The sequence below is a fragment of the Rhododendron vialii genome, chromosome 1a, assembly GCF_030253575.1.
Source record: "Rhododendron vialii isolate Sample 1 chromosome 1a, ASM3025357v1".
In the NCBI taxonomy this organism is placed as follows: domain Eukaryota; kingdom Viridiplantae; phylum Streptophyta; class Magnoliopsida; order Ericales; family Ericaceae; genus Rhododendron; species Rhododendron vialii.
In genome coordinates, this window is record NC_080557.1 from 7,701,161 (window position 1) to 7,718,794 (window position 17,634).

The following is a 17,634-nucleotide window of genomic DNA, read 5'->3' on the forward strand; positions in this document are numbered from 1 at the left end:
AACGAGGTTGACACTTATGTCTTAATACTATCATGTGCATACCACAATCCCGGAGGAAGAAACAAAAAGAAAGACATCCGGCCAATAAAGTATTGGACGTATCCCAAAAAATACAATCACAATATCAAATCCATATACTAAATTTTGATCCTCCTAATTCCATTCAAACTCCTCTTGAAATCCTCAATGGAATAATCCTTGATGTCAAACTTTCCTTTTATCCTAAAACCCATTCTAGTCTTGACCAAGTCACTGCAAAAAAACATGTCTCCCAGCAGAACTTTTCTAAATTCTTAAATCTGTGAGAAAACCACCAATTCATGAGCAAAGTTAAAGAACCAGGAAAAACCCATGTTGTGTCCCACCACCAAATGATTGAGGACCAAAGCTGCCACGAAAATTTGCAAAACAGGAGCAAATGTACTAGTGACTCAATATGCAGAGAGCAAAAAGGGCACAGATCATTACCTGAAGCAAGAATTCCTTTGCTGCACAAAATGGATCTTGTTGCTATTCTATTTTGGATGGCCTGCCAAACGAAAACTTCAATTTTGGGGGGACATAAGTTCCTCCAAATCACATTGAGCCACCCATTTTGATTTTCCATCTGGTTTTCCCATTCTGCATAAGCTGAGCTTACTGAGAAAATTTTGTTGGCATTCCACCTCCATTCCATAATATCATCTCTGGACCTATCCATCTGGTATCCTTGAAGTTTCTGAAGAAGCCTCTGTTTTTGCTCTTCTTGCCACACTCGCAAAGGTCTTTTGAAAAGCAAATTCCAGGCAGGTTCTTCTCCCTCTTGTAGCATGTGTTTTATCAAGGAAATTTTCTGTAATGATAATAGGAACAGCCTCAAAAAATTCTTGTTTAAATGGTACTTCCCCGATCCAAATCTGGTTCCAAAACCTCGTTGAAGCCCCTGAGCAAACTCTGATTCTAAAACCTTGTTGAACCATGTTACAAAGTGTTGAGGACTCCTTACCTATGGAGTAAATGTCACTCCACATAGTTGAAACTTTTCCAGGATCTAGAGTTGTTGGGACTTGGGACTGAAAAATCATTCATCAAACCGTACTTATTTGAGACCACCTTGGTCCATAAGGCATTCTTCTCCTTAGTAAATCTCCACCACCATTTTGCAAGCAAGGCCTCATTATGAACCATTAGTCTTTTGATTCCTAATCCCCCACACCCTTTGCTCCTAGTTACTGACTCCCATTTCACTTGCACCTCACCAAAGAAATTTTCTTTGCATTTTCTCCAAGTTCTTTGCCACTCCCACTGGAATTTTGAACAATGACATGTAGTATATAGGTAGAGAGTTCAAGGTGGATTTGATCAGAGTAATCCTTCCACCTGTGGACAAAAATCTGGTTTTCCAGAGGGCTAATCTCTTAGAAACCCTCTTGACAATTGGCTTCCAAGTCTTTACCCTTCTAGGATTAGCTCCCAAAGGAAGACCCAAGTAATTCATTGGGAGCTTACCTTTCAAACAGCCCATAATCTCAGCCAAAACCTCCACTTCCTGATCTTTAATACCCACACCACACATCATGCTTTTAGAGAAATTTATCTTCAGTCAGGACATCAGTTGGAAGCATCTGAGAATCCTTTTAACACTTCTAATCTCCTCTGGATCGTTATTACAAAAAAGTAGTGTGTCATCTGCAAACTGTAGGTGAGTCACAACCAATCCAGTATACCCAATCTCCACTCCTTTAATTAAACCCAGACCTCTTGCTCTTTCAAAAAGAATGTTGAGAGCTTCCACCACAATATTAAAAAGGAAAGGGGACAAGGGGTCTCCCTGCCTCAGACCCTTGTGAGATTTGAATTCCTGAGTTGGTGATCCATTTACTAAAACTGACAATGACACAGAGGAAATGCATTCCTTGATCCAATTACACCACTTTTCTCCGCACCCCATTCCTTGATCCAATGGATTTCTTTCTTCGTCTCGAGAAGTTGTATAGCCCTAACTTGATTACTATTTCTGGTCATTTATTATGCATTTATATATTAGTCGATCTCCTACTTGACAACCAAGTAAGGAAAAATAAAATAGGGTTTTTAAAACAATTTTATCAATGTTTGTTGATCTTTAATGCCCCCAGTTGAGTCATAGGCTCACGTAAATAAGCCTAGCTAAGTTTGATCAATGAGTATTGTGATCACGAGGGCTGATAAATGAATGTAACAGGCGAAGAATAAGACAAAAAAGAGCACAACCAAAAAGAGAACAAGGCCCTAAAATTAAAGAGCTTGGAAGTTTAAGCAAGCTACAAGGTAGATTAATTGTTTATAATTTATAAAATGTGAAAGACAAGGAAGAAGCAAATGGAGCCCACATGTCTGAAAAATATAAATTACAGAAAATCAAAACAGGGGGTCACCCTACTTTTCCATTGTCAATTACCATGTCTCGCCTACCATGTATCATTCTATCTCCTTCCATAAAAAGTTTCCCGCCATTGATTTTCGTCCTGGATAATGGATGCGAATGCAACAGCCAAAATGAGAATCGATTTCCATAGAGTACTCAAATTCACATTTAACCCGAACCACGGTGGCATTCTTATAGATAGTAACGCACAGAGCAAAATAAAATTAGAAATTCCTATCCATAGAATGCGAAAAAACATATTCATGTACGCTCGTTATGTCTCTTATCTCAAAACTCAGGCAGTAAACCTCACGGAAAGTCTGCCATTGCTTGATTTGGAAAGATAGAATTTGAACAGGTTTTGAGGAAATTAAAATCGATCGATCGATCGAGAGAGAGAGAGAGAGAGAGAGAGAGATTAGAGAGATTCAGAGAGAGATTCACAAATTAAAATAAGATTTACTATTCGTATATAGTTGGAGTAATTTATTTTTTACGCTCCCACTTTTATAACTACACTCTTTTTAATTTTTTGGGGCCCATAGTTTTCAGAATTACACCAAGGAACACCGGAGCTATGGTTCTATTTGGATTTACAAAAAGCACAAAGCCATGAGGGATTAGAGAGATTCACAATAGAAGAGTGCGCTGTAGGAAAGGAAAGAGAATACTAGATATCAATTCAGAGCACGCATTCGAATCCATGATCTTCCTTACGCCCTCCCTTTTTTTGGTTGTCAATTACCATGCCTCGCCTATCCTGTATCATTCTATCTCTTTCCATAGAAAGCTTTACGCCATCAATTTCTGTACTCTTGGATAATGGCTGCAAATGGGACAACCAAAATGAGAATACATTTCCATAGAGTACTCAAATTCACATTCAACCTGAACCACAATGGTATTCTTGTAGAGAGTAACACACATATCAAGATGAAACCAAAAAGGTGCAAAAGAACATATTAATCTCCACTTGTTCTGTCTCCCAAACCCAAAGTCCAATTCGTAGAGTGGGAAGTCTGACATTGCTTGATTTGTAAGGATAGGATTTGATATTAAAATCAAGAGAGAGAGAGAGAGAGAGAGAGAGAGAGAGAGAGAGAGAGAGAGAGAGAAGAGGCTGAGAGAGAGATTTAGTGGCAGATTGAGAGCGATTTCAGCGTTTGAAAGAAACGGATTGAGAGTGATTTGGACCATTTGTGAAATTTCAAAAGTAGAAAATGATAGATTTCTGATTTATTGGTAAGTGTTTGGTTCTTTAGAATAGGCTTAATTAGATGACAGAGTTAACCTTTACGAGTAATTTGTAATGAGTTTAATATTTTCGTTGCATTTGAAGGAGTACATTCGATGTTATGAACAGGTCAACAAACAAATACAGAATCCGAAGTGCAATAAGTTTAATGTTTCCGTTGCATTTGAAGGAAGACATCCACTGTTATGATCAGGTCAGATCAGGTCAATAAACAAATACAGAATCCGAAGTGAAGTGAAGTGAAGTACTAAAATTTATCCAGTAGAACCTTGAATGATGATTGATTTGTTTTCGTGGATTCTGAGACGTAAAAGAGGCAATCATCGTTTGTTGTATGTTGGTCATGGAAGTCACAACCTATGCCAGCTAACCTGTTTTTACCTTTTGTTTAACTACGTAGCTCAAAAGGTCAATCTCAGGTTATATAGTAGCTATTCGCTTTTCATTATAAACCATACAACTTTTCATTTATTAGCCGACGTGGAATACAACCCCAAGAAGATTGTGATACCCCGTCCGAGTATTTTACTGATTTGAGTGGATATGACGAGTTTGGTGAGTTTGTGTATATGTTTAAGGTAATATAAAAACAATCTTGCTATTGTCAGCCTACTGAGCTAACGATAAGCACACTAGAATACAAGTAAAAACACGTATTTCTGATAACTTTTTACACCATTTAATACACATTCACATACTTACTATTGTCAACCCATTGAGCTAATTTTAGAATTTTCCATATAAAAAAGAAAAAGACAGAATAAGGTATATGTGCACGCAAATTAGGTAAAGCATGTGGGTTTTGTTTGTATCTATAAATGTGTGGCATAAAGACAAAAAAAAGAAGAAGAAGAAGAGGGGATAAGAATGAAAACACACAAAGAATTACTCCCTCCGTCCCCATTCTATTGTCCATCGTCCTATCCTAACCGGCTAAAAAACTAGTTATAATTTTTAATTGGTAATACCGATTATATGCAATATGGATATTGTTTGCTAGATCTCAATGGGCTCTTTTAAACGATGTTTTCAAAATTACCTAAAACATTATAGATTGCAAGATATAATCAATTGAAAAGTGGTTTGGACTCCCAAAAGAGACAAAAGAATGGGACCGGAGGGAGTATGAAGGAAGGTGGGGAGGACAAGTGTCAATTGGGTAAACAATATTTGGTGACTGGTCATTGCATATTTAATAGAAGGAATCAAGAGATGTTCGGTCATAGGAGGGAAGCCATGGAGTAGTTTTGGTTGAGAGAGAGACAAAAGAAAAAAAGTAAATTGAGTGAGAGAGTGAGAGGGAAAGAGATGTGGGGGTGTCAATGGTAAGAGAAGGAAAAATGGTGACATGTAAATAAGAATAGGAGAAGAGAAGGAAAGAGTTACAGTAACCGAACCCACTTTGGCCAGTAGAGACATGGGTTGGAAAGGGTGTGTGAAGGTGGATATGAGAAAATTTATGTAAACATTTAAGGAAGTGGTTGATGGGTTTTCAATAATTATTTGTTTGTGAATATTGAGTTGTTGGTGTCAAAGATTTGGTTTGGTTGGGTTAGATAGGTTGAGGTACTTGAGGATTCGGGTTGTTACAATGGAAATTACGTACAGACCATGAATCGTAGTTTGTTGTTGTTAATGAAGTGTGTTCTTCCCTTTGTAGTGGATTGGGTAGCGATAAATCAAATGCTTCAATTAATAGCTATCAAGAAAGCTTATTTGAGAACCTGAAAGAACAAGTGGTTGATTTTATGTGTTTGCTCTGACTTAAATTGGATTAGTGAGTATGATGAAATAGTTGGCTTCAATCTCTGGAGAAATGAAACTATCAAGGCTTATTTTATAAGCATAAGATAAATCCTACAGTACTTAAGAAAAAATTGTGTTTGAAATTTCATGTCAGCTAATTTTTCCTCTACCATTGGGTGTGGGCACACGCCCCCTGAAAATTCGTAAAATAATCGGGTGCGCCCTTTTGGGAAAGCGCAGTGAAACGCTTCGATTTAGAGTCGCTACTCGGGTTTTGTAGAATACACCCAAGGAACCGAACTTTGAAACGTTCTGCTACGTTTTGATTTGAAAAAGGCTTTGTAGGCTGAACTGTCGTCACCTTCGATATCTGAGGTTTGGGAGCTAGGTTACGAGAGGGGAATGGTTTTATGGCATCCTTCTCACCCAATCCGGGGATCGGTCTCTACTCGAGCATTTTATAAAACATTTGTAATTTTCTCTCATTAATAATTTTTAGCCAATTAGGGCAGGGGAGCAGTTTAAGGGGATTAAAACTGTAACATGTTTGCAGTATATGACAAAATTGCATGTATGGTTTATTGAAACAATGGATATAGATTGAGAACAAGCGCTTGCGGGAATTTTAAACAGACAGGAACACACTGGTCCGGAGTGTCGTGCGCAGGAAGAAACCTGCGTGCACTGGCCGAACCACTGCATGGAGACCTGACCTACGCACGCCACTCACCGACTGGCGTACACCAGTAAGCTTAAAGCCCTTGCTTTCAACCTTCTGGGCTCTGGAAAGGACCAGTGCACGTATACCAAGGACAAACCACGCAGTTTATAGAGCAGAATATATACAGTTACAGACAGTTGAAAATGGCTTTAGGGCCATAAAATAAACAGAGCACCCCATAAACAATCTAGGGAAATGAACAAACGTTAAGGTCTAGTTGCCATGCAATGGACAGCCACTGGGCTAGATCTAACTATCGTACGCTGGTATGTAGATACCGTACGCCAGTTACACACTTTTGTCCAGTACTTGGCTTTGCACTTTTTGGGCTCTGGAACATGACCAAAAGGATCTCAGAAGCATTACAAAGCGATAGAAATAATATTGAGAAAGTAAAACTAGCAACTTTAACTATGGAAAGCAGTAAACTGGTTATTAGGCATGTTCACAGTGATGAATAAACAAGAAAAAAAGCATAAAACAAAAATCCTGACCTCAGTTCACAACTGGATTACGCGGGTTCCAAACTGGAGTACGCGGGTTTGTCCCAGACAAACCCTAGACAGGTCGCAGTCCCCACGCCAGTTCTGCACGTACTGTCAAGGACGGGCGTACACGTGCTTATGACCGGCGCACACTGGGTCTTGCCATTGACGATTTTTGAAACATTACCAACTTTAGGGTCAGGATTGGTATTGATTATCAGCCTTGACCCTGTCAACCACCCTCAGGGATTAGAACAGAAAGTTTACAAAGGTGGTATACCTTTTTGTTTTCAAGTTTGTTGGAGAGTTTGACCTTGAACTTGGCTTTGAAAGGGGAATGTGGATGGATGGATGTGTGTTGTGGTGTATGGGAGAGCTTCTTGTTGTTTCTTTCTCAAGAAGAGGAAAAGGAAGAACAAGGAGCTAATGGAGAGAGAGATGACTTGAATGCTTCAAGTTTTTGGTAACCCCTTGCACATGAATGCAAGAGGGGTATATATAGAGGAGAGGGAGAAGTTGTAATCAGTTGAAGGGCAGGTTGGCTTTGGAAGGAAAGTCTCACATGCATTAAATGCATGGGACAAGGTGATGGATCTTGTAGGAGAGAGGGGGGAACATCCCATGCACGTACTCACTCATCAGATGAACGAACAGTGTATTGGGGTGGCCTAAAAGTCTTGTACATGTGGTTGAATAAAGGTGAGTTGACTAGCTCTGACCGGCGTATGCCAGTAAGTGACCGGCTTGCGCCAGTCCAAGCTTGGCCAACAAACCGATGACTGACACGTGGCAGAAGACCAGGACACACTAGTTGGGTACCAGCGTGCACATGTAGGGTTTTGCTGAAGCTTTCTGGCTCTGGTTTAAAGGGTTTGAAAGGGATCTAAAAGAGTATAAGAATGCTCAAAGCTCAAATACACTAACAACCTCAGGGTGTTCTTGCTCTTATTCATCATCGGGGAATCAAATAACGTAAGTAAACTTATCTAGACAGTTCATAATAGTGTGTCTACATTGCGTTTAGTTGGTGGGTACGGTGGTGCTAAATGTTATAATGCTAGCTACAACAATCGAGAAAGTTAACCGGTTAAGAGATTTGGTCAAATAGAGTCACAAATATAAGTGTGATAGAGCCCCACATGAAGACTTTTAAAAGGTTGAGATCTCACTTGTGTTTATATGAAGATTTGAATTACATATTGGAAGGAGCTATGGTCAGCACCTACTCTAGGTAAGATTAAACATTTTATTTTGAAGTGTTTTCACGATATTGTTTCAGTAAAGGAGGTGTTTCGCAAATAGGTGGTTGCCGATCCACTATGTCCAGTTTGTTGGGAAGAGTTTTATGGAGCCGTATGCGGGCAAATGATCTCTATGAAAGGAATGAAAGTGATACGTTTGAATAGAGTTGATCCGATTAGAACAAAAGAGATTATCCATCATTCTTACGTCAGCTTGGCTATCTAATATGAATATTATTTATCAATCAATACAGTGAGCAATAAGCACTAACCCGGCGCGCTACGCGCGTGGGCATCTCACTAGTGTCCACCTACAAAAAGTTGTTTATAGTTAAGTATTTAAGCTATTTGGGAAATTTTAGTCAAGCTCATTCACTCTTTAACATTTTTGATTTGAGAAACAGTCAAAAGCTATAGAAATTGACTTTTACTTGTGCTGTTGTTTTATGGCAGTTTGATTTGGTGGGCAATTTTAACCTAGGGGGCGAATACCTTTCACCTGAAGGTAACTCTGAACCATTTGGCCTCTGTCATGTACGACCGCGTGTCTCTCTGGCCCTGTGACAAGCAGCGCTAATGCGCGATCTATCAACTTGACAATGAGGTTGCATATGTGGCTAGCTGCTTCCTCTTAGTTGAAAGATAAACGGTTCCGGAGAAGAAGTTGCTGGCAAAGCAACCTTAAATGCCTTCCCTTTTCGTGTTAAAACGGCCAACCGCAGTTTCGAAGGCAAATTTACATGAAAGTGGCTCGAAACAGCTAGGCTTCAATACTTTTTAAACGTCACACCAAAAGCAGTGTTCCTTTTATTGTACACTCACACTCCACCACACATACAATAAGGGATACATGATGCACAAATAAATGTTTACAACACCAAGGCACAAAAGAGGATTATTTACCAATAGTTGTCCTCTTAAGATAAGGAATACAAACAGTCGATCTGCTTGATGATCGTTTCCTTAGTCAGACTTGAGCGCTCCAGAATTGCTGTTAGATTTAGAGTTGTTTGGCCTACCGAGTAAACGCCACCGGGAGAAGCTTTCTATAACCTCTGGACAAAGTAAATTCCAGAAATATATCGTCCTCTCCCAAGCTGGCTCAAACAAGTACCTGTCTCCCCTGCAAATGCTCTTGAAAATTGCTTTGGTACACCCCTCTGTTGACTCCACTGGAAAACCATCCATTCCAGCCTATACAGTAAAAAACAAAGAGGAAATTAGGAACCGAAATTATTCCTGAACTGGAATAGATTCTCAAATGCTTTGGATTATCTCCGGCCATTACCCAAACTTTTGCTCGAACGTGAGTAAAAGCTTCATCTGGATGAAGCACTCACTCCAACGGAAAAACTCAAATTTTAAGCATAAATTTGACCAACTGCAGCAACTAGAGACAGATGAGGCAGAAGGGTTCAGCTTTCTAACTTCTTTAACTAACTGCAGCAATCTCCGGTTACTGGGTGTTGACTGTATTTAATGTATTGAATGTAATTAGGAAGATACTCAATTTGGTAGAATCAATTAGGGATTTGATTAGGTAGAATCAATTAGGGATCAGTACCTAATCAATTAGGGATCAGTTAGGGATTTGATTTTATTTGATTTTCTTTCCTTATTTTACCTTGTATTCGGTCTATATATTGTACCTCATTGTGAGAAGAATAAATATCAATAAAAGTATTTCGACATGGTATCAGAGCAGGTTTCAAGAACCTGATTTCTTCTTTCTCTTCTTTTCTTGGTCTCTCGACCAAGTATCGTCTTTATCTTCTTCTTTTTTTCAGAGCCAGGGAGCCTGTCTTTATTCTCTCTCGAACGATCTCTGTTTCTCAGAACTATCTGAGAAATCCATCTTGTCCGATGAAGTACTCTCAGTTCTCAGCAATACTGAGACTGCCTTCTTCGGCCTTCTACAGACTCCGCCGCCCACTCAGTCGGACTTCGGCAACCTTGCTTGAACCCCAGTCAGCAACGTCAGACCCTCATCTAAACCATATCAATTCCGGGTATCTCTGTTGCATCCCTACCAGATCTGGTAATATTTGGTTTATTCCTATTTTTTGGTTTGCTCTTGTATTATGGGTGATAAGGATAAGAAAACCGAAACATCTGGCTCTAAGGACACTGTTAGGGATCCATTTCATCGTCATTCTCTCACTTCAATTAAATTAAATGGGGCCAATTATTTGCCATGGTCACGTGCTGTGACTGTTTCTTTGCGAGCAAGTGGTGAGACTTCCTATATCACAGATGCCCCATCTGAAGATTCTGTTTGGATTCAAAATGATTCATATATTATGACTTTGCTTTGGAATAGTCTTGAACCTGATATTTTTAACAATTTTGCATGCCTTGACACATCCAAAGAAGTATGGGATACTTTACATGAGTTATATTCATTAGAACAGAATCTCTCTCGTAGTTATCAAATTTATCAAAATATTTTCTCTTTCCAACAAGGAGATCGATCGGTTGATGAGTACTTTTCCACCTTAAAAGGGATGTGGGATGAGTTAAATGTTTATCAACCTTTAACCACAGATTTAAAGGTTCAGCAGAAATACAGAGATGAATTTCGAGTTACCAAATTCTTGTCTGGGCTGAATACAGAACTTGCTCCTCTCAGTCCCCAAATTCTTTCCGGCAAGGAAGTTCCTACTGTTGGTGAGGCTTTTGCTCGTGTTCGAAGGGCTGTTCCTCAGTCTTCTGTTTTAGAGCATCCAACTCCATCTGCTCTAGCTGCTCCTGCTACTGGCCTTATTCCATCTTCTGGAAATTTTAGTCACTCTAATCCTCCCTACAGTCGTAGTGGTTCTTATGAACGTGGTGGTCGACGTGGCGGCCGTGGGGGGCGTGGCGGCCGTGGCACCAAGAAGTGTACACATTGCAATGCAACCAATCACACTGTTGAGTTCTGTTGGAAGCTTCATGGCAAGCCGGCTTGGGCTAATCAGGCTACATTTGAGGGGGAGCCATCTAGGTTGGCTCCTCCAGATCAGATTACTATCTCTAGGTCTGAGTATGATTCCATGTTTCACAAGGCTAATGCATCTTCGACTTCCATTGCGACTCATGTCTCATCAGGTAATACTTGCCTTCACTCATCTTCTCATACTGGCAGTGCTCCATGGATTCTCGATTCTGGCGCATCTGATCATATGACAGGTGATTTGTCTCTTCTTATTGATGTCGTTACACCTTCCATTCCTTCTTATGTTACTATTGCGGATGGTACTAAAATTCGTGTACATGACTTTGGTACTTATCGTGCCTCTGGCCTTATTTTTACTTCTGTCTTATACTTACCACAATTTTCTTTTAATCTACTTTCCAGATCATTCATAAACTTTCTCAAACTCACAATTGTTCTGTACTCTTCTATCCCTCTCATTGTGAATTTCAGGATCTCAAGACGCAGAGGATGATTGGTGGGGGGTATGAGAAGAATGGTCTGTACTACCTTCAGCCGTCTAATCCTTCCAAGTTATCTGCCTTCCACTCCATTACCACACCTTACCAGTGGCATTGTCGTCTTGGACACCCATCTTCTGCCAATCTTCGCAAGATAGTCCCTGATTTACACTACAAGAAAATTTGGATTGGGTGACGACTGAAAATCGTCACAAATTGCATGTTTTTCGTCACAAATAATATAGGTGACGAAAACTAATTTGTCGACTAAAGGTTGTCGAGGATTCCTACCTGGTGACGAAATCTACTTTTCGTCACCTATATTGCCTTTTGGTGACGAAATATTTCGTCACCAAAAAGTGAATAATTTGTGACGAAAATTTTTTCATCACTTATTGTGCTTTTTGACGACGAAATTTTTTGTCATCAATTATTTTTTTTGGTGACGAATTTTGGGTCTCAACAGTGACAAAAAATTTCGTCACTAATATAAGAAATCGGTGACGAAATTTTTCGTTGCAAAAGACGTTTTCATATGGAAAAAAAATCCTTCTTTCTTACTCCTACTGGGTTTCGAACCCAAGTCACTTAAGTTTTTCGCGCAAGCTCTGACCAACTGCACCACACACACTTTTCAATAAATATTTGAAATATCTAATATATAACATATATGTTTAACATGAAAATATATTTCGAATGTAATGTTGAACCTTTAAACATTAAAATTAGCAATTTTGATAAACATGAAAGTTGTAGGCAATTGAGTTATTGTTCAAACCCAATTTGAATTATTTCAATCAGAATTTTTAGTAAAGAGTTATGTCCGAAATACATTTAGTGACAAAGCGCAATTCATAAATTTCGTCACGAAATGTACCCATTTGCCGACGAAATATATTTTTCGTCACTAAAGTTAAGCATTTGGTGACGAAAAAAATATTTCGTTACTAAATTGGTCTCATTTGGTGACGAAATATATATTTTGTCACCAAATGATTATCTTTGGCGACGAAAAATAATTTTGTCACCTTTATTAAGCTTTCAGTGACAAAAAATGTATTTCGTCGCCAAATGAGAACCTTTGGTGACAAAAATATTTTTTTCGTCGTTAAACATGTATAATTGATGATGAAATTATTTTGTCACGGAAGTTGTCAAAACAGTGACGAATTTATTTTTTCGTCGCCAAATATACTCATTCAGTGACGAAATTAAACTTCGTCGCCACTTTTTCGTCACCAATTTTCATTTTTCTTGTAGTGTTACCTAGTTTTTCTCTTTTTAATTGTGACACTTGTGAACTCAGTAAACATCGTAGGGTTTCTTTTCCTTTACGAGTTGAGTCACCTAGTTTAGAACCGTTTGCTTTAGTTCATTCGGATATTTGGGGACCATCTCGTACCACAAGTTTATGTGGTGCTCGCAATTTTGTTACGTTTATTGATGATTTTTCTCGTTTAACTTGGGTATATCTTCTCAAAGATCGGTCTCAATTATTTTCTGTGTTCTCTAATTTTTATGCTGAAATTGTCACTCAATTTAATGCCAAATTACGTATTTTGCGGACTGATAATGCCCAAGAATATATTTCTCATCAATTTACGCATTTTACTGAAACTCATGGCATTATTCATCAAACTACTTGTGTAACCACCCCTCAACAAAATGGGGTTGCTGAGCGGAAAAATGGACCGATTTTAGCAGTTGCCCGAGCTTTTAGGATTCACATGCATGTTTCAAAACATTTTTGGGAGTATGCAGTTCTTACAACTAATTATCTTATAAATAGAATGCCATCTCGGGCTTTGAACGGCAAAACTCCTTACCAGATTCTCTTTCCTGACAAGGATCTTTTTTCACTCCCCCCAAAACTTTTTGGTTGTGTTTCATTTGTACATAATTTCTCTCCAGGTCGTGATAAGCTTGATCCTCGTTCTTATAAATGTATATTTCTTGGTTACTCTTGAACACAGAAAGAATACAGGTGTTATAGTCCCTTGCTACGTAAGCACTTTGTAAGTGCTGACGTGACATTCTTTGAGACCGTCCCATATTATTCCCCAGCAGGTGCACGGTTACAGCCATCCATGTTGGCTGATCTTGGTCTGTCACCTTGTCTTCCTGAGATTGCTCCTCGACCACCCATTACACCGGTCCATCCTCCTGAGACTGCTTCTCAACCACCCATAAAACAGGTCTATGTTCGTCGCTCTTCCGCCGCCGCACCACCCATTGCTCCTGCAGACCCAACTTCTTTACCCACATCATCTCCTTTACCGTCTGAGGATCCGGATCTTGACTTGCCTATTGCCATTTGTAAGGGTACGCGTTCTTGCACTTTCCATCCTATTTCTCAGTTTGTGTCATATGATCGTTTATCTCCATCTTTTCCATTGATACTATTTGTCACAAGCTGGGAGTACACGATGTTTATGCTCCAGCTTGAGGGGGAGTGTTGACTGTATTCAATGTATTGAATGTAATTAGGAAGATACTCAATTTGGTAGAATCAGTTAGGGATTTGATTAGGTAGAATCAATTAGGGATCAGTACCTAATCAATTAGGGATCAGTTAGGGATTTGATTTGATTTTATTTTCTTTTCTTATTTTACCTTGTATTCGGTCTATATATTGTACCTCATTGTGAGTAGAATAAATATCAATAAAAGTATTTCGACACTGAGCATAGGAGTTAACATGTTCAAAGGTGAATTGCCCACTTCTATCAAAGTTGATTTTTCAACTTCACAAAAAAAAAAAAAAAAAAAAAAAAAAACTTTACCTTTGACATGAAATCACCTCTAGTAATTTCCGAGTCTACAACTCCGGGACCGACAATCGTGATCCCTATATCCGAACCAACTTCAACTCGTAGCGTCTCGTAAAAGCTGACTACGGCTCCTTTGCTTCCCTAAAGAAATATAAGATATTTTTGACTAATCAATTAAAGATGAGCCAAACCAAGGCATATTTATCTAAACAAAAATGTAGTACTTAACTTTTTCTGAGGGCATGGATCATTTCCGATCCATCCCAATAGACTAGATGGTCCTGTGTCTCCACTTTGATAATCAAAGCTGTTCAACTTTTAGAGCGTATTCCAACCAAAAATTATGCTGATCAGATACTATTTAGAACAAAAGCGATAATGTGTTTTGAAATCATATGATCAACCAGTATCTGAACAGCTTAATTTTGACATGATCACTGCTCGGGATAAGCTCTAAAAAGAGATAGGCGAGATCACCAAAGTACAGACAGTCTAGTCTATTTCCTTGGAGCGGAGAGGATCTATGTCCATGTCTTTTCACGTACAGAATAGATGCTAAGTCTTGGTATTGGAGACCATTGAGCTATTGAAGCAATCACAATGATCTTCCCTCTGCTCTTTCTTAGGTGCGGAATTGCGAAACGTGTGCAATAAACAGAACCCCAGAAGTTTGTGTTCTGCAGCATAAGAACCAAATTAGTAATGGTTAATTTGTTCCCAAATTCCTACCTAAATAGTATATATAGTTTTGGATTGATCTAAGGCCTAGTTTGGACTAGGATTTGTGGAGAGATTTTTAGATAAGAAAAAATCAGGCAACTTTTTAATGTTAAAAATGGAAGACAATCACCATAATTGGAGCGAAATCTTCAACATTATCGGCGTCTTCAAACAGACAAAGCGGAGCAATCCCGGCATTGTTCACTACGTGATTCACTGTGTAATTAAAGTCATCAAACAAGAGAGACGTAAATTGTCGAATTATAACAAGGTAATTCTGCATTTTAAACAATCGAAAAGAGGGAAAGAGGGTAAGGGAGATCACACACTCGCGTTAAATGAAGATAGTTCCCTAGACGGTTTGACACATCAAAAGCGTCCTATTTTTCCCAACTCGTTCCCTTCAATCTTTTGGGGAAACTCTAAAACACGCACCAAATACTCTCGAAAACTTTTTCAATCACGCTTCAATGATTGGGACCGTTTATAATTTTTAATTCACTGAGCAAGCCAAAACATCAGTTTGAGCAATTATCGTTTGATATGATTTCGAAACAGATTTATACTGCAAAAAATTTAGAAAGGAGTTTTGTTCCAGTGTTGCAATCTTATACTCCCTCCGTCCCAAAAATAATGACAATTTTTGAAACCCGTGTCATTTTTCATCACTTATATTTTTTAATCTATAATGTTTTTCAAGAGTTTGAAAACTTTGTATAATAGAACTAATCGAGAACTATCAAACAAGATCCATATTACATATTTTTTGAGATCCATGTTGAAAGATATAAGGAGTTGAAATTGACACGGATATCAAAAATTGACATCCAATTTGGGACGGAGGGAGTATCTTTTAAGATGATGTGTTCCAAAATCATATCTATTGATGTCCAGTAAACTTGGTTTTTGGCATACTTTATGTTGTCAACGAGCAAAACAAAATGAACTGTTTTGATCATTGACATGAGATTGTCAGAAATTTTTACAGGCTGAGATTGGAGAGGAGCTAGACTCGATTATACATACTGTGTTCTCTAATTTTTTTTTTTTTGTTGTTAATTTTATGTGTCAGAGCGTTGGTGTCATGCTACGTGTTCATTTCTGTGCAACATCTTCAACTCTGTAGTTCGATATATATATTTTCTTCCAAACAAATAGTACTATAGAACCACAGAAATGAATTGAAACTAAAGAGTTTGATACATACATTTACCAAAGTGGTTTAGCGCAGCATCAACGAATCGCTTACAGTCTTCCACCTTTGAAACATCGCCGGTTTCAACAATCACATCAGGTGACCCGAGCCGTCGTGCCTTACAAGCCACTTCTTGAAGTTGCTTCTCTCTCCTTGCCACCAATACCAAACAAGCACCCCCTTTTGCATACTCATAGGCAAGATGCTTCAAAACAGCAAATCTAAAAATTCACTTCCCAAAATAATGGACCATCGAAGTACTAGAAACCAATTTTCGTGTGTCTAAGAGTAGTAAGATGGGTATAAACTTAATCATTGACATATTGATTTTACTTATAAAGTGGTAGTCATAATGTTCAGATCCACAACTTCAAAGTTAGTAAGTTGGGTTTTAACTTCTGGTTTAGTGGCTTTAAAGAACCAATTAAGAAAATGATTCTTTTGGGAGAGTTCAGAGTTGATCAAACCTCGCCGATGCCTGAAGATGCGCCGGTGATGAGTACAATTTTACTGGAGACATTTTCGCAGAATACGGACCTTGATATAGAATTGAAAATCTTGAAGAGCAAAATAGCCGGTAGGAAGAAGAAGAGCAAAAAGAGTGATATAAGAGGAAGCACAATATTAAGCAACTTGTGAACTGAATCCATGCTTGAGAGAAGACAGAGGAGATAAGTTGGAGTATGTGACGAAGAACAATATCGAGCACCTTATCTGTTTTTAGAGAGATTTATTTACGGCTCCAACGTGAACAACAACAACCAATTGCCACAGTCTTAAAGTGCCTTAGATGGTCCGGATTTTAATACTCACTCCGTCCTATTTTCATTGTCTATTTTTGAAATGCGTGTCATTTTTTAATTATTTATATCTTTCAATCTATAATTTTTTCATAATTTTGAACTTTGTATTATAGAATTAATCGAAATCTATCAAACAAGATCTATATTGCATATTTTTTAAGATCCACACTAAAATATATAAGTAAAAGACATAAAAGAGAAAAACAGAATAATGGACAATAAAAATGGGATGGAGGGAGTAAAAATTTTCCAAGGAAAAGTTTTACACTTTTCCGGAAAAGTTTCATTAACATCCGGACCGTTCAAAACACTTTCGGACGGTCGCGATTGACTCCGTAAACAACTATTCACGGCTCTGCCGTTAAAAAGATTTTCTCAATCTGTTTTTTACCAAAAAAATTAAGTTGCAGCACGTGCGGAAGCCCAGAAGGACAACGATGTTTCCTCAAGGGAAAAAACAAAGGACAACCATTTACAAAGGACAACCATTAAGTCACTTTTGGTTGTTTGTTGGAGTGGGCTTTTATTGTTGGGGATCGATTGACGGTGATCGTTCATTTTTGTGGTGGTCCTGGAGGGGATGGCAGATGCTGACTAGGCTGATTCGGCCGTTTATCTCGGTAATAGGCGGTTTGGATCTAAACCGAGCAATGGACGATTGGACTTATATGCGTTCAGATTCAATCCGAGATTCAATCCGAGCCGTCCGTGCCAAGATGAACAGCTAGATCAACTGCTCGACACCCGCTTTACAGGGGGTACTCGGCAGCATCCCCTGTCCTAGTTTGATGGCTATAGTGCATTTTGGTTTCTCCATCACTGGATTCTTTGCTCAAATGGGCATTTTTTTGCAACACAATTCCAATTTTGCTCTATGAAAAACGTGCTTACATGATG

The 17,634-nt window shown here is 38.6% G+C and overlaps 1 protein-coding gene across 2 annotated transcripts; it reads right to left on the reverse strand.

The window, feature by feature from the left end:
- Nucleotides 1-8,581: 8,581 nt before the first annotated feature.
- On the reverse strand, nt 8,582-16,706 carry LOC131315751 (11-beta-hydroxysteroid dehydrogenase A-like). 2 transcript variants are annotated; one of them, XM_058344950.1, is made up of 6 exons: nt 16,402-16,706; nt 15,947-16,139; nt 14,870-14,955; nt 14,565-14,696; nt 14,032-14,160; nt 8,582-9,028 (listed from the first exon to the last, which is right to left on the reverse strand). In XM_058344950.1, the coding sequence occupies exons 1-6, from the start codon at nt 16,582-16,584 to the stop codon at nt 8,798-8,800; spliced, it is 954 nt and encodes a 317-aa protein (XP_058200933.1). In that variant the 5' UTR covers nt 16,585-16,706; the 3' UTR covers nt 8,582-8,797. The 2 variants fall into 2 exon arrangements, with proteins under 2 accessions (XP_058200933.1, XP_058200939.1); XM_058344956.1 differs by lacking the exon at nt 14,032-14,160 and having other exon boundaries at nt 16,402-16,655.
- Between the last annotated feature and the right edge of the window lie 928 nt (nt 16,707-17,634).